The 23,325-nt window shown below is 41.8% G+C and overlaps 1 protein-coding gene and 1 long non-coding RNA gene across 2 annotated transcripts in view; one reads left to right on the top strand and one right to left on the bottom strand.

Moving 5' to 3' along the window:
- The window catches only part of LOC127530168 (uncharacterized), a 556,902-nt gene that overhangs the window by 128,415 nt on the left and 405,162 nt on the right, over positions 1–23,325 (bottom strand). The gene's annotated exons all lie outside the window — the stretch shown is intronic.
- Positions 1–23,325, top strand: part of fam171a2a (family with sequence similarity 171 member A2a) — a 109,794-nt gene that overhangs the window by 42,376 nt on the left and 44,093 nt on the right. The window contains exon 2 of the mRNA XM_028818589.2: positions 8,599–8,826. Coding sequence (XP_028674422.1) covers positions 8,599–8,826 — 228 coding nt within the window. The remainder of the gene's footprint in view (positions 1–8,598; positions 8,827–23,325) is intronic.

The following is a 23,325-nucleotide window of genomic DNA, read 5'->3' as shown; positions in this document are numbered from 1 at the left end:
TTTTCCACAACGGCATCTTTCTTTACTGTTGACGTTGTCAGCGTGGATTTAAGATGCTACACGGTTACTAGACGTGATGGTATGTATAGTTTCTGAAGAGGTCATTCTAGAGTCCACCTTTGTGACTACCGTTCTTCTGTTGATTTTGGCCTTGACCTCGTTTTTCGCTCTTACTACGATTCTCATCTTGGTGTAGTCGCTTGGCTCTTTCGGATTTCGATTTCCGGCTTCACTCTCTTTTCCTGATCCTTCGAGTTCATTTCTGTCGTTCCTTGACCGCAGTACAAAGCACAAAAAGAACAATGGAGTTCGAGGAAACCACATAACCGGTAGAATTTGAGGATCTTCTGGATGAGCGTCGCTCTCGCGTCTCTTCCAAGCTTTTTAGACTTTGCAAAACTCCCCATCACTCAGTTAAATCAAGAATTTTATACTGTGCAGTTAACCGTGTGCGCTATCACAGACCAAGCAAGACCCCATGGCTGCCTTCAGTTCTCCTAAAGAGAAGGCTGCAACAGACCCTCTATGAGAGATGGGGATAGGTTACCGAAATTCAGTGAAATCTCTACATGTAAAAGGCAAAGCCCAAACTGACACCTCACTAACTCTCCCACTTTCCATATAGGTGTACTTACAAAAGTTAGGTATGCTTTATGTCCTGTTGCAACACCCAAGGGGGGGAAACGGGTGTACCCCCTAAACTGTATATATAGATAGAGGAAACCTCTCCTCACTATTTCTTCGACTTCCAATATACGTAGGAAGCCCAGATTTCCCATGCTCATCCTTTACACTGTACTTACAAACGTTTCGCGCTGTGCCCTGTAATTAACTTTTGAAAATAGCTTCTTCTTTTTGGCGGTTCTCACCATTATGCCGTAAGGAACTTTCGAAACTGACCTCTCCTTTTGGCGGTTTCATTCCATATTACTGTTAAGAGACGATTTATTTCACGGTAGAGACACACAAGAGCCTCCCCCGGTCCCCCTTCCTTTTTCTGCACGGCCGCTGTCCACACCACCTACCACGTGGTTGGCTCCCTGCCTAATAATGTGCATATCTCATACACAACATTTACAATCATAAATTAAACTCTTTACAATCATCAAATTTACTCTCAATACTAAAATAAGCCTACGACAATTACATTGACAATAATGTTACGTTATTTTTAAAATGTTTCCTTTTCTTTTTCATAACTTCTTTAACACACTATTCCTCCGCTGCGATGCACGGGTATTTTGCTAGTACCTTATATACTTGCGTTTAAGTTCTCCCGTGGATAAGTCGGGGCTTGATTTCACCATATAATGTCCGGTATTTTATAATGACAATCGTATAAGTCGAATGTGGAAAACTCACACTATTGGTCCAAGAGATTACGATATGCTAACGCCCACCTGAGAGAGGAAACACAGAGCACACTGCCTTTTTGTTTTCTATGTGTTGAGCCCACGTGACCACACGGTAATACCCAAACTATTCCAAAGCGACGTTGGCACTGTGTTGTGTTTTTTGTATCTCACACCTTCGTACACCTTTATTGTAAGAACATCCCTTATCTACGATCAGAAGAAAACATGAAGCTGGTTTTAAATTAAAAGTCATTGATGTGGTGAAAGAAATCGGTAACTCCGCTGCTGCAACAAAATTTGATGTGTCTGAGAAACTAATGAGAGATTGGAGGAGGCAAAAACAAATTGAGTGTCGTATTTTTGAACAGACGTATAAGTCGGGGTCTGATTTTATGATCGATTTTTCGGGTCTCAAGACTCGAATTATACACAAGTATATACAGTAAATCTTATCTTACAGACAGACCTCCGTATGTGCGTCTCGGGAACTGCAGGTCTGACATTGTGGTCAGCAGCACAGGAGCGCCGCAGGGGACTGTACTTTCTCCGGTCCTGTTCAGCCTATATACATCAGACTTCCAATACAACTCGGAGTCCTGACACGTGCAAAAGTTCGCGGATGACACTGCTATCATGGGCTATCGTGGGCTACATCAGGAGTGGGCAGGAGGAGGAGTATAGGAACCTAATCAAGGACTTTGTTAAATGGTGCGACTCAACCAACTTACACCTGAACACCAGCAAAACCATAGACCTGGTGGTGGATTTTAGGAGGACCAGGCCCCTCATGGACCCCATGATCATCAGAGGTGACTGTGTGCAGGGGGTGCAAACCTATAAGTACCTGGGAGTGCAGCTGGATGATAAACTGGACTGGACTGCCAATACTGATGATCAGTGTAAGAGAGGACAGAGCCGACTATACTTCCTTAGAAATGCTGTAGATGTTCTATCAGATGGTTGTGGCAAGCGCCCTCTTCTACACGGTGGTGTGCTGGGGAGGCAGCATAAAGAAGAGGGGCGCCTCACGTCTGGACAAACTGGTGAGGAAGGCAGGCTCTATTGTAGGCATGGAGCTGGACAGTCTGACATCTGTGGCAGAGCGACGGGCGCTGAGCAGACTCCTGTCAATCATGGAGAATCCACTGCATCCACTGAACAGGATCATCTCCAGACAGAGGAGCAGCTTCAGTTGCAGACTGCTGTCACCGTCCTGCTCCACTGACAGACTGAGGAGATCGTTCCTCCCCCACACTATTCGACTTGTGAAAGATAGAGGCCCTGTCGACCCCTTGAACCCTCAGACGAGACGTCAGACACCAGATAAAAGTCCAATATGACTTTATTTTATAATAATAATGTGCACCAAGCACTCTACACTCCACTATACTCATATAATACACAATAAATCAATACAATAATCAATCCTCCACTCCCAGATGCGTTGCCACCCTTCCACCCAGCTCAGCTCAATGTCTGGGATTTCCCATAGTCCTTTTATAGTCCTTGACCTGGAAGTGTTTCGCCCTCTCTGTCCACGTGACTAGGAACACTTCCAGGTCACATAAAAACTCCATTTCTTCACCCCGGAAGCACATCGTTCCTTCCGGTCATGTATACTTGAAGCACTTCCGGGTTATAGGGCACGTAGCACTCTGTGAGCCTCCCTCCAGCGGCTCCTAGTGGTCCCCATGGTATCCAGCAAGGTTGTTTATAAAAACTACAATGTCCATATGGCCCTGCTGGAATTTGGGGCATTTCCATGTTGTTGGGAGAGCTCCATCTGGCGGCTTGGAGGTGTGGACCGGAATATTTGGCTGGTCGTCCCTCACAGACTCTTCAGTTCCACCTGGGGGGTAAACGTTAACATTATACAAAGTTAATGTCTGTCTGTATACCTGCATTGTTATCACTCTTTACTTTAATATTGTTTCTTTATCAGTATGCTGCTGCTGGAGTAATTCCCCTTGGGGATTATCCTCACAGGTGGTGCAGTGGTAGTGCTGCTGCTTTGCAGTAAGGAGACTGTGGAAGGTTGTGGGTTCGCTTCCCGGTTCCTCCCTGTGTGGATAGCGCTTTGAGTACTGAGAAAAGCGCTATATAAATGTAATGAATTATTATTATCTATCTATCTATCTATCTATCTATCTATCTATCTATCTATCTATCTATCTATCTATCTATCTATCTAAATAGAAAAATGACCGTCCATTTATTCAATCGATTCCGTTGTCTTCCTGCAGGCCATGTGGATGTTTGTCTCCACTAAACCACAAGCTCGTTTTTCTCCTTGTTTTATAAATCTAGCAGGAGTGCCCTCGTCTCACTTAAAACCGGAAAAAACCCAGTGTGCCCTCTTAAAGGTAGAGAAGCCAGCGGTTGAACTCTAATCAAGTGCAGATCGGAGGCCGCCGATAGCCGTTTTCTCTTCTCTATTACCCGTGTCTCAGAGTTGTCATCATTATTATTTGTATTCAAGGGTGGGCTCTTAAATTATAAGACGATTTTTCCTTTGGATGGAAGTCAATGTGCTCTGCTGTTATGAGTACTAAAGGAACAATCTAGACAACAGGCCTAGTAGTCAACATACTAGAGCATCGGCCCTGGTAGAAAGCAGCATTTTTTTACGATGACTTCCTTTTTATTTTTGATACTTTTTTTTTTTTTTTGGTTTAATGTACTTAAACAAAATTGCATAGCAGCGGCATGCGTTAAAAGGCCTCACTTTCTCCTGAGGCGGGCATCCTGATAAAGGAGGTCATTGCCATGGTAACCAGTAAAAAATGGAAAATAACCAAATGAGGGGCTGCCACCGTTTCCGTCCATCTGATCGATACGCTGCAGCTGACTGTTTTTGAGGAAGCGAGGAGATTGGACACTTCGTTTAAACCTGAGCAGCCGTACACTCAGTTTGAAAGGGGAATTGTAAATGCAGCCAAACTCGCACAGGGCTGAGCCCACCTAGTAGATCTGGACAGTCACAATCAACAACGACAACATTTATTTCTATAGCACATTTTCATAAAAATAATGGAGCTCAAAGTGCTTTACGAGATGAAGGAAGAGAAAAAACACAAAATAAGAATTAAAATAAGGGAACAGTAATTAACATAGAATAAAAAGTAAGGTCCGAGGGTCAGGGAGGACTGTCACGGGGGTCTGCTGGAGCCAATCCAGGCCAACACAGGGCACAAGGCAGGAACAAACCCTGGGCAGGGCGCCAGCCCACCGCAGGGCACACACACACAAGCTCAAAGTGCTTTACGAGATGAAGGCTCGTAAGAAAGGCTGGAGAAAAAAAAAAAAATCTGCAGGGGTTCCGAGGCCACGAGACCACCCAGCCCCCTCTAGGCATTCTACCTATCATACAGTGGGTATAGAAAAGAATCCCCCCCTTTAAAATATTCCCATTTATTTTGCTTTACAGCCTTAAATGAAAACACAAACTAATATTTTTTCCAGCTTTACTTACTCGATGCAATCTCTAACATCCAAGTGAAAGATATCACAGCTACAGTTCAGAAGAATTTAAAAAAATAAAAAACAAGAAATCCTGAGATTAATAAAGGATCCCCCCCCCACTCCTAAACTCACTCAGGTGTAAGTGCCCCCCATTTCCATTGCGGTTACTGGCTTCCTTCCAGCTGTGATCAGTTATAATGAGTGTGATTACTGAATTAGTGAAGCTGTTCCTGGTCCATTCATTCCCTTGCTTGGTAGTGCAACTGACAGCAAACAACTGACTGTGGGTGGCAGGGCACTTTCAAAAGATCTCAGGGATAGAGTTGTGGACAGACATAAGGCAGGAGATGGAGACAAAAAAATCTCAAAGGCTTTATCAACCCCAAGGAGCTCAGCAAAGTCGATCATAAAGAAGTGTTTGGTACTACTAGGACCCTCCCTGGATCCTCCAAACTGGTTGGAAGAGCTAGGATGAAACTGGTAAGAGAGGTTACCAAGAGGCCAGTGGCCACTGTGAAGAAGTTACAGGATTTAATGGCAAAGAGTGGTTAATAATGGTGTGCATGTAACAACAATTTGACAAGCACTCCACAATTGTGGCTTATTCAGGAGGGTCGCAAGGAAAAAGCCACTTCTCAAGAAAGGCCACATTAAGGCTCGTTTGAGCTTTGCCAGAATGTACCTTGAAGATTCTGTTGCCAAATGGAAAAAGATTTTATTGTCAAATGAGACCAAAATCAAAACTATTTGGCCTCAATACCAAACAGGCAGCTCACCATCCACAACACACCATACCTACAGTAAAGCATGGAGTGGGCAGGATCCTGTTGTGGGGAGCCTGGGACTCTTGTTATTTTAGAAGGAAAAATGGATGGGGCAAAAAACTGTCAAATTCTGGAGGAAAACCTGCTAGCCTCTGCCAGAAAGTTGAAGATGGGCAGAATGTTCACCTTTCGACACGACTCCAACCCGAAGCACACAGCAAAATTGACCACACAGCAGCTGAAGAGGAAAAAAGTGAATGTCCTGGTGTGGCCAGTCAGAGCCCAGATCTAAATCACACTGAAAATCTGTGGAAAGATCTGAAGATAGCAGACCAGCAACGCTCACCATCCAATGTGACTGAACTTGAACAGTTCTGTAAAGAAGAGTGGGGGGCAAATATTGAGTGGGCTCAATATAGGTGTGCATAGCTGATAGACAAGAATCCCAACAGACTCAGGGCTGTCATTAAAGCAAAAGGGGGGTCAACAAAATGACATTGACATTGGGGGGCTGATATTTTATTAATCTCAGTAGGTCTTGTGTTTGATTTTTTTATAATTCTTCTAAACTGTAGCTGTGATATCTTTCACTTGGATGTTACAGGTGGCATTGAGTAAGTAAAGCTGGGAAGAAATATTTGTTTGTGTGTTCATTTAAGGCAGTAAAGCAAAAAAAAAGGGGAATATTTCGAAGGGGGGGATTCTTTTCTATGCCCACTGTAAATGCCCTCAACCAGTCCTCATGGTATTCAGGGTTCTCATGGAAGAACTTGATGATGACGGTCATGTGGACTTCTGGCCTTTAATCCCTCAAAGTAGGGACATCATGGTGCTTTGATCAGGTGGTGGAGGCGTAGATCGCCACCATAGAAAACCGGAAAAAGAACAGAAGAGGAAGAAGGGGTTAGTACGGATTTTGGAGCCACCATGAATAATAATGATAATTAATTGAATGCTATGAGGAAGCCATGTTAAAGTAATGTGTTTTCAGCAGTTTTTTAAAGTGCTCCACCGTATTGGCCTAGCGAATTCCTATTGGTAAGCTATTCCAGATTCAAGTCTCTTTAAATATCGCTTGGTAACAGAATCGATACCAATGTACCCCAATGAGTATTACCTTTGTGGTCGAGTGGTGGAGTGACAAGCTGGAGAGAATCAATGTTGGGGCACCGACCTCTTTGTCACCGTTTAAACATATAATTTAATTTTTTAACGTTGAAGTAATCAGATGTCTATTTAGGGCTTCGCCGTACGGCAGATGACGAGGATGAAGCTCCATCCTGCAGGGTGCTCTGATCATTATAAAGTGACGCCTCCTTACGTTAACTTATAGGAGGGGCGGAACCAGAAGGGGGCGGAGTCAGTTGCCCTCACTTGTCACTGGACATGATTGGCAGCAGTGCCCCCTTCTCCTCCCGATGAAGTATTGCGTAACTTAATGTTGTCACCCACGTGCGGTTAGGTGACAACTAAAGGGCTTGAGTAAGTGTAATACTACGTCAGACCAGGGGGTGGCGGAGTGTGCTGACTGTCTCTCTCAGTCTCTTGCACACCATTCCTGGGAAATCCCAACAGGTTCCGGCATCACTGATGATGTCACTTCCTGTCCCGGCACCTTTGATGACATCACTTCCTGTCCCGAAGACGTCACTATCGGTTCCGGCATGGATGACATCATTTCCTCTTCTAGCCCTTAAAACTGCCATCTTACCTCCACTTAATCAGTTCTGTTTTGGGCTCTGTCTTGTAAACAGCTCACTTTTTCAAATCTTTTGCAGCCAGGATCGTATTATACGGGTGGCTGCCCCAAACTTTTGTGACAGTCTGGAGTCAATTTGTTACACTGTATATACTCGCGTTGAAGTTCTCCCATGGATGAGTCCAGGGCTTGATTTTACTGTATAATAATTTCCGGTATTTTATAATGTCGGTCATATAAGTCGAATGCAGAAAACTCACGCTATTGCTCCAAGAGATTACGATATGCTAATGCCCACCTGAGATAGGAGCCACGGGGCACACAGCCTTTAACTCCTATGTATTGTGCCTACGTGACCACACGGTAATACCCAAACTATTCTGAAGCAACGTTTGCAGTGTTTTGTGTTTTTTGTATCTCACACCCTTGTACACCTTTATCGTAAGAGCATCCCTTATCAACGATCAGAAGAAAATATGAAGCTGGTTTTAAATTAAAAGTTGTTGCAGTGGCTGCAACAAAATTCGATGTGTCTGAGAAACTGGTGCGAGATTGGAGGATGCAAGAAGATGTAAAAAAAATAATAATAAGTGTGGTATTTTTGAATGGACATATGAGTTGAATTTTGAATGACCCAAAAAGCACTCCATCAGATGGGTACTGTCACAAATGGACAAAAAAGTCACACAGAAAGGTGTGGGGGCAACCACCAGTATATTATTTCCTGGCAGCAAATGGAATAAATAATCGCAATTTAAGCGTACAGATCAGAGTGCAGAACAGAAATGACTTGCTGGCACCAAGATGGCGCATTTAAGGCAAAGCAGAGGAAGTGATGTCATCGCTGGTGCCGGAACCAGAAGTGATGTCATTGTGCCTGGGACCGGAAGTGACATAATTTCTAGGACTGGAATTGGAAATTATGCCATTGTGCCCAGGACCGGCAGTAATGCCATCTCTGGGGGCCGTTAACCAGAAGTTGAATCAATGAGCCCGGGACCAGCAGTGATGTGATCTTGGGGGGAGGAACTGGAAGTGACGTCATTGAGGTCGGAACTGGAAGTGACGTCATCGGGGCCAGGCAGAATTTCCCGTAACTGGTCTGCAGAGGAGTGAGAGAATAGAGTCAGTGCACTCCGCAACCCCCTGGTCTGGCATGGAATTACTTTCGTTTAGGCCCTTTAGCTGCCTCCCATGCGCACGTGTGTGACAGTACATAATATCATTTTTAGAAAACCTGCTAAGAAGATAAGGTTGGTGAAAATCTGTTCTCTTTGCCCTAACCTTTCTTTTTTTTATTATTTATTTATTTCCACAGCGGTATTGATAAGAGTCCAAGTTTACGACAACAGCGACCTGTCCCCTTTAGCCAGTGCTTCTGTAGATGTTTACGGAAACCAGTCTGCCTTGGCATCCGGAACAGCAGGATCTGATGGAGTGGTCATGATTACCTTCCCGTATCACCCGGGGACGTGGGTTCTTGTGACTGCTTCTAAGCATGGATTTGTGACCAACTCCGCCCCCTGGCATGCCAACCGAATTCCCTGTAAGTAACTCCAGTGTTCTGCCTGTAATTACAAAGTCATGTCAATGAGTTCTTTTCATAGAACATACAGCAGGTTCTGACGTCACAAGAAGTGAAAACATTTCAGATTTATACTCTTCATTGTATTTGGGGAAATGTCAATTGTTACATTTTTAAAGATATGAAATTGTCATTTATTTATGAGTTTGATGTCACCATATAATAAATACATTCTGATACCCTTAGAAATGAAGTGAACTAAGCACTGCTTTTTGGTGCCGAGATGTGATTTTACCCTTTGGATTATCGTCACACTGTCTAATGTCATGAAAAAAACGATACAGCACGTACATTACTATTTAATGGAAGATGTTTAATGTTTATCACTCACTGTGGACAGAGGAGGAATTTTACTGGAAGTTTGGCTTTGCTTGCAGCAAAGTTGCTGATTGTGCCACAGGCTTATAAATGTGCCATCTTGGAGCAACGGGCTTCTGAAATCCAGGGGGACTTTAGATATGTGCATCTGCTCCTGGCACATCTCAAATTACACTTCTCTCTCTAGAATGAATCTCACTTAACTTTATTGTACCTCGGAGTGTATTTCTGATTCAACACGCATTTACATTTCTGTATTTTGTTTTTGTGACCACTTTAGCATTTCAGATTTCTATTTCTTCACAAATACCTTTTCATAGGCTTTTCCTTCCCGAATACGTCTTTCCAACACTCACTCTTCCTTCACTCCTTCCCAGGCGATGTTTGTCCTCCTCTTCTCCAAACTCCCAACTCACCCTGGGCAAAGTAGAGGGGCTTCTTTTATGCCAGACCTGGGAGTGCATCTGGTGCCCCAACATTTTACACAGGAAGGCTGCACTTCTACGTCAGGTGGAGGTCCCATCACAGTTTGACGTCCATCTCTGTTTACTGAAACTTATGTTTGATTGTCATAGATAGATAAATATGAAAGGCACTATAGATAGATAGATAGGAAAGGCACTATATAATAGATAGATAAATAGGAAAGGCACTATATAACAGATAAATACCTGTAAATATGAAAGGTGCTATATAATAGATAGATGTGAAAGCCACTATATGATAGATAGATAGATAGATAGATAGATAGATAGATAGATAGATAGATAGATAGATAGATAGATAGTGCCTTTCACATCTATCTATAGATAGATAGGAAAGGCACTATATGATTAGATAGATAGATAGATAGATAGATAGGAAAGGCACTATATGATTAGATAGATAGATAGATAGATAGATAGATAGATAGATAGATAGATAGATAGATAGATAGATAGATAGATAGATAGATAGATAGATAGATAGATAGATAATGTGAAAGGTGCTATATGATAGGTGGACACATGTCTTGCTTTTTTACCCTACTTAAGCCAGATCAGGATTGTGGAGGATACTGGAGCCTTTCTCAGGTAGCACAGAGTACAAGGCAGGAAGAAACCCTGTACAGGGCGCCAGTCCATCATAGATGTCATAATGTTAATTTGATAATTTTTTTGTTATGCTAGCTTTTTTAGCTCTTCACTTGTGGTAATCAATTTTTGCAACCTGTCCCTAGACTGATTCAACTAGGTTATTCAACTATGTTGATCTCCTTTGTAAGGCGCATTATTAAAATAGATTCTGTTTAGCCGCTAAATATTAAGGTAATGTAAAATTAGAACAGTCAGTGTGACTGCAGTGTGAATTTACCCTTAAAAGACTTGCAATTTTAGTTTTAATGATCCATAAGAGGATCCAAAAAAACATTCATTGGGGTTAATGCTAAATATAGGAACAAACAAACACACACACACACACTCACATGCATGTCTTTAGGAGGAAACCCACGCAGACACGGGGAGAGCATGCAAACTCCACACAGAGAGGACCAGGTCTCCTTACTGCAGTACCATGTTGCCCTTATATAGATGTGAAAGGCACTATATAATAGAATCTATCTATCTATCTATCTATCTATCTATCTATCTATCTATCTATCTATCTATCTATCTATCTATCTATCTATCTATCTATCTATCTATCTATCTATCTATCTATCTATCTATCTATCTATCTATCTATCTATTATTAAAATCATTTCTATGTAGATTAGGCCTCACCAGTGTGTTTTAAAGTGTGAGCATGACCTCCAAACATCAAGGCGCTATATAACCTGACATTCTGTTAGCCTTCTTAATGGCTTCTGCACGCTGTCTGCCAGTGACCTGACCGCTCTACAGAGCCTTGTTTCTCTGTCTAATGGCTGACTTTGCCTTTTCTTCCTTCTACTGCCCATCATGCACCTTTTATTTTTATCATTTCAATAAATGGGGGGTATGGGTGGCACCCCAACATTTCATTTTGACTTGCTTCATTGTCCTTGGTCGACAGCACCGCTCGATTTGAGTGTTCTTAGTGTTAATTTAAACACGGACAACTCCCAAATATATGCCTTTGTTCATCCTTTTCATGACAGACGTTTAGCTAATTCTTTTTCTTGCTTTTTTCATAGCTAAACAAAGAAAACAAAGTAGGTGCTCGACTTCCAGATTTAATTTACTCAATTTAGCCTTATTTAATGCAAAATTTTTAATCATATATTCATTTTTACCATAAAATATAACAGACACAATTATGTTTGTACTATACTGCCTCTTCTGACGGTTTAGACTAACCCTGTGCGACATTTTTGGCTGATTTGAAATTTGGGCTGCACAAAGAAGCTCATCTGCGAGTGTCTTGTGACGGATGTCATGGTGCAGACAGCAGACTGCCATGTAAGGTTAATTTTCGATTTAAACTGAGTCATCTCTCCTGGGAGAAGCCAATCAGGGAGCCCACTGAGTGCTGACATTGCAATAAGTAGAGGAGCTCAAATACATTCTGACGTGTGTCATTGCAGAAAGAAGGCAAAATGGGTTCCTAGTGTTTTTACTGCAGGCTTTTACTTGGCACATCGAGGCTCAGAAGGCAATGGAATTATCCAAAAAAAACAAATGTGTCTTCTAAAAATGCCACCCTGCACCTTTGTTTACTGTAGATTCACCTCTCTTGACAGGGCTGGGGAGACACAGGGATGTTGTTTTACTTGTTTTTTAAAAAAGTGGTGTTACAGTTACGGTTCCCCCAAGGCTTATGTTTGTTTATTCATTGCTGTGTTGTGTTTCTTGTTAAATTTGAATTATTCTTTTTCTTATCTTGATGTAGTTTCCATTACTGTATGTTTATTTATGATTTCACATGAATGCACTGTGTCTTTAAATGTGCATCCATTCCCTTTGTTCTGTGGGTGGAGCCCCAAGAGGCGGAGCCACCATGATGTCACTACTGATGGGCCCTCCCTCTGGTTATTTATGCAGTCAGACTGAGGATTTCAGCAGTGGGTCGCTTTTTCTTTTTGGATTTGCTAGTTTTTTTAATTTGTTTGTTTCTGTCTTTGGATTTGCCTTCAGATTCATGTGTTGGAACTTTGCTTTAACTCTCCTTTGTGTAGGCAAGTATTCTTTTGTTCTTTGAACATTTTTTGCTTTATATTACTATTTTTTTTTTTACAGTAATGATTTGGTTTCTATGTATATTTATGCTTTTTCCCATCTTTTTTACTTCCTCGTATATGAAGTATAGGGAGAGTATTGGAATCATCTGGGCAGGTGGTTATATAAGCATTGGCAGAAAATGGCCAATTTTTTGTGATCAAATTTTCATTCCACAAAATATAAAAACTAGCCTTCATGTTCGCCTGATCTCGCTCTGTGCGATTTCTATCTCAAGTGGAAGGTATCTACACACCAACCTCAAAACCTTGAAGCCTTCAAGGACACCATTCGCCACAAAATCGCTGCCATTCCCCTCGAAATGGCCGAATGAGTCGTGCAAACGTTAAGAAATCGTCTCCAAGAGTATATCGCTAATGATGGCCACCACCTTGAAGACATCCTTTTTAAAACACAGTGGAAAAAAAACTATTTTATATCCCCTTTCTTGTGTCGTAATGAATTCTATTTTATCTTGTAGTGTTTTTGTAGAATAAACGTTTGAAATGTGGTACTTGTTTTTGGCTCACCCTGTATGCACATGATTTGGATAGGAATAGAAGTAACAAGCTGGTTCAGTTTGCAGATGATACCAAGCTATGTGGATTGGCAATCTTCCATCCATTGAATCTATCTACAGTTAGGTCCATAAATATTTGGACAGAGACCACTTTTTTCTAATTTTGGTTCTGTACATTACCACAATGAATTTTAAATGAAACAACTCTGATGCAGTTGAAGTGCAGACTTTGAGCTTTAATTCAGTGGGGTGAACAAAACGATTGCATAAAAATGTGAGGCAACTAAAGCATTTTTTGAACACAATCCCTTCATTTCAGGGGCTCAAAAGTAATTGGACAATTGACTCAAAGGCTATTTCATGGGCAGGTGTGATCAAGTCCATCGTTATGTCCTTATCAATTAAGCAGATAAAAGGCCTGGAGTTGATTTGAAGTGTGGTGCTTGCATGTGGAAGATTTTGCTGTGAACAGACAACATGCGGTCAAAGGAGCTCTCCATGCAGGTGAAAGAAGCCATCCTTAAGCTGTGAAAACAGAAAAAACCCATCCGAGAAATTGCTACAATATTACGAGTGGCAAAATCTACAGTTTGGTACATCCTGAGAAAGAAAGCAAGCACTGGTGAAGTCAGCAACGCAAAAAGACCTGGACGTCCACGGAAGACAACAGTGGTGGATGATCGCAGAATCATTTCCATGGTGAAGAGAAACCCCTTCACAACAGCCAACCAAGTGAACAACACTCTCCAGGGGGTAGGCGGGCGTATCGATATCCAAGTCTACCATAAAGAGAAGATTGCATGAAAGTAAATACAGAGGGTGCACTGCAAGGTGCCAGCCACTCATAAGCCTCAAGAATACAAAGGCTAGATTGGACTTTGCTAAAGAACATCTAAAAAAGCCAATACAGTTCTGGAAAAACATTCTTTGGACAGATGACACCAAGATCAACCTCTACCAGAATGATGGCAAGAAAAAAGTATGGAGAAGGTGTGGAACAGCTCATTATCCAAAGTATAGCACATCATCTGTAAAACACGGTGGAGGGAGGCAGTGTGATGGCTGCTAGTGGCACTGGGACACTAGTGTTTATTGATGATGTGACACAGGACAGAAGCAGCTGAAAGGATTCTGAGGTGTTCAGAGACATACTGTCTGCTCAAATCCAGCTAAATACAGCAGTCAAATTGATTCATGATACAGATGGACAATGACCCAAAACATACAGCCAAAGCAACCCAGGAGTTTATTAAAGCAAAGAAGTGGAAAATTCTTGAATGGCCAAGTCAGTCACCTGATCTTAACCCAACTGAGCAGGCATTTCACTTGTTGAAGACTAAACTTCAGACAGAAAGGCCCACAAACAAACAGCAACTGAAAGTAAAGGCCTGGCAGAGCATTAAAAAGGAGGAAACCCAACATCTGGTGATGTCCATGAGTTCAAGAATTCAGGCTGTCATTGTCAGCAAAGGGTTTTCAACCAAGTATTAGAAATGAACATTTGATTTCCAGTTATTTCATTTGTCCAATTACTTTTGAGCCCCTGAAATGAAGGGATTGTGTTCAAAAAATGCTTTAGTTGCCTTACATTTTTATGCAATCGTTTTGTTCACCCCACTGAATTAAAGCTGAAAGTCTGCACTTCAACTGCATCTGAGTTGTTTCATTTAAAATTCATTGTGGTAATGTACAGAACCAAAATTAGAAAAAAGTTGTCTCTGTCCAAATATTTATGGACCTAACTGTATCTATCATCACAGAGACACATGGACAGATTTGTGGACGAAGAAATTTAATGTCAGTAAATGTAAAGTAATGTGAGGTCTGAAGACACAGTGGTACGTCTGAAAAGTGAAAGTACCCCTTATGAAAAGTATTTAGGAGTCGTCATGAACTCATCACTATCAACTTCCAGACGGTGTTCAGAATGTCAGGTTATGCAACGCCTTAATGTGCTGGCTTTCTTTTTTTCGTTTATTTTGCCAAAAAGCCAAAAGGTGTGATTTTCTGTCGGACTTCCTTATGAAGCGGGACGACCCATTTGGTGTCCCAACTAGTCTCTGCTTCCATGACCTGCCACTCCTGCACTCGGCCATAATACATAATGTTATCAAACCTGCTTAATCCATCTCAGTATATTGGGGTGAATTAGAGCCACGACATTAATGGTAACACAGTCAAGCCAGCTTCGACCAGTTTAGGGCTGATTGATGGCAAATTCCAGCCATGTTAGCCATTCGTTTGTGAACCTGTCAGCCCCTGCCCACATTAATCCCGAAAAGGCAAACAATGCCACCCTTTTGTTCTTCATAGCCACTCCACTTTTAAGACTGCCAGCAGTTGCTGAGTTTATTTTTATCTTCTTCCTGTGCTTTGACACATAGAATCTGCTGCTAACTCTGGATGTTTAGCATTTGTTTCAGGGCTACCGATAAAAAACAAAAGCTAGATAAGAGCAGCAGCACCGTGTTCTGGTAGCTTTTCACAAGGACTTAGTATTTTACTAAAGTCTTGTTCACACGTGTTTTTATTTAAAAACGCATACATTTGACAACATTTTTGCCTTTCGTCTACACTACCCGGCCATTTTCAACCCCTGAAAATGAAGACTTTTAAAAATGCTTAAAAAAAAAGTGTTTAAAGGGGTCCGTTTACCTGTCTTGGAATGGCCTATTGAGAATTCTGTGGCAGGGCATGACGATTGCTGTGTGCCAACACGACCCATCAATCTTGAAGAAGCTGGAGCAGTTTGGCTTTGAGGAAAATCCCAGTGGTGAGTTGTGCTAAGCTAATAGAGACATTCAAAAGGAGACTGGCAGCAAAAGGGGGGCTTTGCAAAGTATTGATTTTGGGGGGTGAATACTTATGCATACTCAGGATTTCTCCATTTTTTGTCTTAATTATTGTTTGTTTCACAATAAAAAAATCTTTCTTTTCAGCCATTCCGTGGTGGATTTACTGGTATATTTATCACCATTGTTACATTGCAAGGTCCACTTTCAGTTGAATTTCAATCTTCTGACAGGTGGTCTCACATTCATATGCATTAAATTCAAAATTCTCCTACTAACTTTTAAGGCTATCCATAACCTTGCCCCTCCATGTCTGTCTAACCTCCTCCATGTTGCCATTCCCTCCCGCACCTTCAGATCCTCTTCCTCCATCCACTTGATTGTCCTATTTGTCCGTCTTACCACTATGGGGAGCAGAGCATTCAGTTGCTGTGCTGCCCAGCTTTGGAACTCAATACCACCTGAGCTTAGAAATACTGAATCATATTCACTTTTCAAATCTAAACTTAAAACTCATTTGTTTAAGACTGCTTTTTTCTCTGTGATTACAATTGCTCTGTCTGATTTTAACTTCTGTATTTTACTTTTGTTTATAATCTGTGTTTTGTCTATTGTTCGGTGTCCTTGAGTGTTTAGAAAGGTGCCTACAAATAAATAAAATGTATTTTTATTATTATTATTATTATTATTATTGTTATCCTCAAGCCCCCTCTGTTACAATGAAGAATTCCTAATGGATTCTGTGATGCTGAGCTGCCCCATGGGACTACAAGTCCCAGCATGCCCTGCTTGTGTCCATGTTGGAATCCTAGCCCTGGGATGCTGCCATCTAGCGTATTGAGGGAGCCACTGGTCTAAATAGATCGTCTACGAACCCCTAATTAGAATCAATGACAGAATTAACAAAGTGTCCTGATTGCTGTGGACTGCTTATAATCGATCATCTCACAAATGAACACAAAGTTAACTCCCCCTTTTTTTTAGTGTCACATTTGCTTTGTTTTTATTTAATGACAGGATTGTTACTTTCAACTGTGATCAGTGCATTTGCATGACACGGGAGCTCCTTAACAAATTTCTTTATTTTTCCATGCTGTGAATGAGCCATCAGTCCATCCCTACAGCATCTTGATGGGATTCAGGCCCAAGCTTTGACTTGAACATTCCAAATCCCTCCATTTCTTTCTTTTCATCCATCCCTTGGTGGATTTACTGGTATATTTATCATCATCATCATCATGATGTTGCAAGGTCCACTTTCAGTTGAGTTTTGACTCTTCTCACAGGTGGTCTCACATTATCCTCAAGCTCCCTCTGGTACAATGAAGAATTCCTAGTGGATTCTAGGATGTTGTGCTGCCCAGGCCCTGATTCAGCAAAGCAGCCCCAGATCAGAGCACTTTCAGCGCCCTGCTTGACGGTTTCTATCAGGTTCTTCTGGTCAAATGCTGACTTTGGTTTTCACATAAGATGTCTTCTAGTACTGTGCACAGATAACTCTTGCCTTGGCCTCATTTGCCCAGAACACATTGTTCCAGATCTCCTGGTCTTGTGCCGTGACGTCCTGTCTGTTTCCTCCCATGTAAATCTACTTTGTGTGGCCTCTTCCTAATGGTAGATTTGTGCCTCAAGAGTTACTTGTAGGGCCCATGATGAAACTCTGGGCTTCTTAAGAGACTTCTTTACCCACCTAGTGTTCTGATCTCAGGGTGAACTTGCTGGCCTGGACAAGCTGCCAGTTGTGTGAAATCTTCTCCAATTGTTGATGATCTTCAGGAGTGTGGAATGGTTAACGTCCAGTTATTTGGAGATCTTTTCTTTAAATCCCTTCCCAGACTCTGAGCCACCCGGATGTTTTTAATGGACGAGTTGTAGTGAAATGGCTTTGCTTTCTCCTCTATATGTTCATTTATTGTCCCGCACGGCCCAGCGTGAGCCTCTCTCTCTTCGTGTGTGGACAGCTGCCGTACGGCCATTTCACACGTTCTTGCTTTACAAACTAAGCAGGGTGCATTACTACCTTGTCGACATAAAGACAGAATTAATGATTGCCATCTGTATAAATGCTGAGAATCCAAATAAGAGGATTTTCCCTGAGTCAAAGTATATTTATGATTTCCTGAGAATATTTTCCAGGAAATTCCTGTTCAGCTCGGTAAGCGTACCTTTTTACATTTCTTCTTGCTGTTGAGTGACTTTTGACATTTGGACACCTCGCGAGTTTACAATTGCATTTTGCCACTTTTAACTTGAATGTATTTAGGCCTCAAATTAGGCCTGCGTGTTTATGGCTTTGTAGTCCAAATATTCCAAATCCGCGGATCTTATCTCACTATAAATAAACTACGGATTCCAAATTAAAGAACTCATATTCAAACCATTTAACATTTTTAAAGATATACTGTAGCTGAATCGTTTGAAAACAACTAGAATTTATTATATTTAGAAATTCAGATATAAAAACCATTCTATTTACCCTTTTAGGGCTAATTATTATTTTTTTTTCCTTGTGTCCCAGGGCTGAATATTTTTCCAAAATACTCAGTTTCCTAAAAAGCAATGGTTTACACTTAAATCAGCATAAAATACTTATTTACTTATTTATGTGTCTAAATGCACATACTTATTACTCACCTGATTGTCTCATCGTAAGCTGAAAAAAAAGAAAAGAACAGCTTGAATTAGTTGAGTGACCGGTAATCTGTAGTGTCCACCAGCACACCGTGCGTTTGGTGAAATCCAGTAGCCATCTTGCCCCCACGTCTGTGTAGTCCTCCCATTACTGTAGGTGCGTCAGTTACACGAGTGAGTTCAGCACTACGATCAGCTGGGGACCGATCAGATGATCCAGGTACCGGACTTTCATTTTCGATTTCTAGATCGTTCGCATCAAAATCAGAGTTCGATAAGTGTCTGTGTAGTCCTCCCAGGTTTACGTTACCGTAGGCACATCAGCTACATGAGCAAGTTCAGCACTATGATCAGCTGGGGACCGATCAGCTGATGCAGGTACCTGACTTTCATTTTCGATTACCAGATCGTTTGCATCAAAATCAGAGTTCGACGAGTGTCTGTGTGGTCCTCTCAGAGCGAACATTACCGTAGGTGCCTCAGCCACACGACAGAGTTCAGCACTTTGATCAGCTGGGGACCGATCAGCTGATGCAGGTACCTGACTTTCATTTTCAATTTCCAGATCGTTCGCATCAAAATCAGAGTTTGATTAGTGTCTGTATAGTCCTTCCAGGCAAACGTTGCCAGCTGGGAAACCGATCCTCTGATGCAGGTACCTGACTTTCGTTTTCTCAGATCTCCAGATCACTTGCATCAAAATTGGAGTTCGATAAGTGAGAGTCTGATTCAGCAGTAATACGCAAAAATAAAAATAAGTAAGTAATACGCACAAAGTATTTTGCGTTGCACATTCACATCGCTCTTTGCTCTCTCGCCAGATGTTGCTGCCATTCTTGACGTTGTTTACTCTATGCTACTCACGCAGGGATTCGGCATCAAGTCAATGAGTCTAACAGTCAGTTGTGGTGTGAAATTTTGCATATAAGTTTATAAATATTTTGTATGTCTTTATTTGTATGGTGAAGTACCCCCCCCTTCCCTTTTAGGACTGAGTCTCTTTGTAATTTTACAACAGGATTGGGGGAAGCACCTCAAACCAGTTTGGCAAGTGATTCTCAGCAGGACTCTCTCAGTCATCCCCCGTATGGACGCCAACCATCTAGCTGGCAAGCTTCACCTTAACAAATGGTTTTGGGGGAAAAGGTGTGAAGGTATTCTGGCCCACCATTGGTCTGAAGTATGGCTGTTTGGAACTGGCTTGTATCAGAAGCCTTTGAGTACCACGACGCCCAATTGGCAGTAGGGTGTTACCAACTAATGAAGGAGCATCTCACACATCATGAACTGAAACAGACCCCACTGAGAAGCACAACTTGGCAGCCATATTGAGACAGGCATGCAGCCTGTTCTGAGGAAAGCTGACCAAAAATGAGGACTTAATTAGAGACATTTTAAGTAACCAACAAGTCTGTGTGCCGCCTGAAACTACACATCAGCATTTATCAGGTTTTATGGTTGCTAATATTCAAATGTACTTTGCATACTGTTATTATTTATGAATATTATCAATAATAAATTATTTAAAGTGTAACTTAACTCCTGCTTGTCTTTTATTACACCTAACTGCCTGAGGTTGTAACGGCCGACCTCTTTACCTAGACCGACAACTACACTACCAAGACTATTGCCTTGGCTAACCTGAGGCTTCTCAAGACAATAACAAGCCATACTCCTTACAGGTAGTCCTTTTTCCCCCAAACAACGAAATAACAGGCACTACAAGTCATCAATGTAAAATCAAGTGCAAATATATTGACAGTGAATTAATCTATATATACACACACGAGGGACGACAAATACACAATACTATATATATATATATATATATATATATATATATATATATATATATATATATATATATATATAAAAGCCAAACACCACTGACCCACTCATCCCGAATCCCGAACCGTGAGGACTTGGAACTTGAAATTTGGAATGTAGGTGACCCTTGGCCCATAGGTACTCACTAAGAAACTGTTTTAAAAATTTCGTGGTCCAAGTGTGAAATTCCTTATAGTTTTTTAGACATGTTTGTATGTCTGTCCGCTTTTCACAAGAGAACTACTACACAGATTTCGATTGGGTTTTTTTCTATAATTTGCTTGAACATTCCGGTTGATTTTGCGACTTTCTCATTTACACTAAGTATCGCAGTTTGCTCGCGGTACCGATTTATTATCACAAATCCGAGGGAGTGAGGGGACGGGCCTTCCTCACTCGCGCGTCTGCCTCGGGACGTAACCTTAACTCCGCTTAGTTAGCGGACGAGAGAACTACTTAACGGATGTATAGGGTGGTCCAGATCTAACTATGCAACTTTTTATGCAATTCAGGAAAATGATGCAAGACAAAAGAATTGTTCGAAATATCTTGCAATAAACGAATGCAGGGCAGGTGCTGCCATCTTATCGGCAACAAAAATCATTTTTTGTGAATTCTCTATGTAATAAACTTAATATGTTAGAGCGTAATGAAAATTTCATAATTGCATAATTAGATCTGGACCACCCTATAGATCTTTTATTTTCTAAAATTTGCTTGAACATTCCGTTTGAATTTGCGACTTCTCTCATTGCGTTAAGAATCATAGTTCGCTTGCAGAAGTGATATATTTGCTCTAATTCCGAGACAGAGGCTGCTGGCATTGGTGGGTAAGAGTGATGTCAGGAGTAGACAGCTGGGCGGGGCCCTCCTCTCTGTCCTGTTTCACTAATACATATTATAAAGTACTATATATCTGCACACAATTCACCACTATCCCAAAGACACCAGTGAATGATTATATATATTGTGGCAGGCGACCGGGTCCCATGTCCAGCCGGGACGCCCCTTCTAATTATGTTCCAGGGGAGCAGCCATGGGCTCCTCAGTACCTCGCCCGGGACGCTTGGTGGCAGCCTCCCTGGCTGACGATGGTGCCTCAGTTTCCCGCAGGGTTCCATGGGAGATGGAGTTCTCCACAACCCTGTGGGGATCTGGGGTGGCCGCCATGGGGTGTTGCATGGATCCCGGAGCCAACCTGGACAACTCTACAGCCCTGCATGGAAGTGCAATCATGAACAGGCGATTAAGCACCTGATGCACTTCTGGGTGGGCTATAAAAAGGACTAGCAACCACCTCTCAGGGCCAGAATCGGGAGGAAGAGGACAAGGTTGCGTGGGAGGAGTGGTGGTGCCAGAAGAAGGGTTGTGGTTTGTGTTGTTACTGTGTGTTGTGGCTGGGGGGTTCAGGGGGAAGACGTGCCCTCCAGCTGAAGAAAAATAAAGTCTTCTTGTGTTTTTACACGTGCCTCTGTGTAAGCCTGTGCCAGGTCTATACAGCGTCCTTTTCACAATATATATATATCATTGATATGAACACATGAATATACAATAATAATATTTACAAAAATCCTCCCTTGCCCCTAAACAATAAATGAATGAACACAAACACAAATTAATGATAAACGGCAGTTGAAATATATGTGGTAAATGAGTCCAAAGCTAATAAAGTCCGGCAGTAACTGAATATTGGCTGAAGTGATATTTTGCTTCTTCCTGAAAATACAAAACGACCTCACGGTGTAAGTCCTCGGCAATGGCTGATAGGAATCCAAACTGCAGGGTTTCTCCGCATTGGTTGTCATGATGATGATCCGGATAATGAAAAAGCAAGCAGTGGAACTGTACAGTGGCTCTTCTTTTCTGTTCCTCCCGTTTAAAAACTGAATGTCCCGGATGTAATTTGTTGACTAAACAGGAAATCTCCAATCTTTCCCCATTTGACTTACGGGGTCGACATTTACTTACACACACATTCATGATAGTAAACGGGACGACAGAAACAAAACGCAACTCTGCACAGACACAACAAAATACCTATTATTATGTAGCCTCTCGACAAAGTTATAAATGTAGAAGGGAAGGTGGGGAGAAGTTATAGAGTACAATACCTTATAAACAGTGGTAAGTCTGTGAGATCTGTGGCATTCTGACAAAGGCTACACATTAAAAATACAAAATGGTAAAGAAAGTAGAGGAAGAGAGAACTCCACCAAGACAAAACACAGTCCTCCAAGTACCTATGTAACGTAACGGGGAGTTTTATCGACATTCACAGCTTTTATCACCCTTTGCCCCTGGATGTCGCCTTTACAACAACATTTATTTCTATAGCACATTTTCATATAAATGATGGAGCTCAAAGTGCTTTACATGACAAAATAAATAAGAATTAAAATTAGGGAACACTAATTAACATAGAATAAAAGTAAGGTCCGATGGCCAGGGAGGACAGAAGAAACAAAAAAAAAAAAACGGGAGAAAAAAAAAAATATCTGCAGGGGGTCCGAGGCCCCTTCTAGGCATTCTACCCAACATAAATGACCTCACAATCAGTCCTCAGGGTATTCAGGGTTCTCATGGAAGAATTTGATAATGACGGTCATGAGGACTTCTGGTCTTTAATTCATCAATGTATGGACATCACGGTGCTTTGATCAGGTGGTGGTGGCGCAAATCACAGAAAACTGGAAAAAGAACAGAAGAGAGAGTAGGGGTTAGTATGGATTGTGGAGCCGCCATGAATAATAATGATAATTAATTGAATATACAGAGTATCAGGATTAAACTAAAGTGAATCTCTGAGAAAGCCATGTTAAAGTAATGTGTTTTTATCAGTTTTTTAAAGTGCTTCACCGTATTAGCCTGGCGAATTTCTATCGGTCAGCTATTTCCAGATTTTAGGTGCGTAACAGCAGAATGTCGCCTCAACACTTCTTTTAAGTTTAGCTCTTAGAATTCTAAGTAGACACTCATTTGAAGATCTAAGGTTACGATTTAGTCGCCTTCAACCCTTTGTGTTGACAAAAGTCAACGTCCGTTCTACAAAAGTCAGTCAGTCATTTTCCCAACCCGCTATATCCTAACACAGGGTCACTGGGGTCTGCTGGAGCCAATCCCAGCCAACACAGGGCGACTGGCAGGAACAAATCCCGGGCAGGGCACCAGCCCACTGCAGGACACACACACACACCCC

The sequence above is a fragment of the Erpetoichthys calabaricus genome, chromosome 14 (genome assembly GCF_900747795.2).
Source record: "Erpetoichthys calabaricus chromosome 14, fErpCal1.3, whole genome shotgun sequence".
Lineage (NCBI taxonomy): Eukaryota > Metazoa > Chordata > Cladistia > Polypteriformes > Polypteridae > Erpetoichthys > Erpetoichthys calabaricus.
The sequence above is the reverse complement of the archived record's forward strand: the minus strand, read 5'-3'. Positions and strand labels throughout refer to the sequence as shown.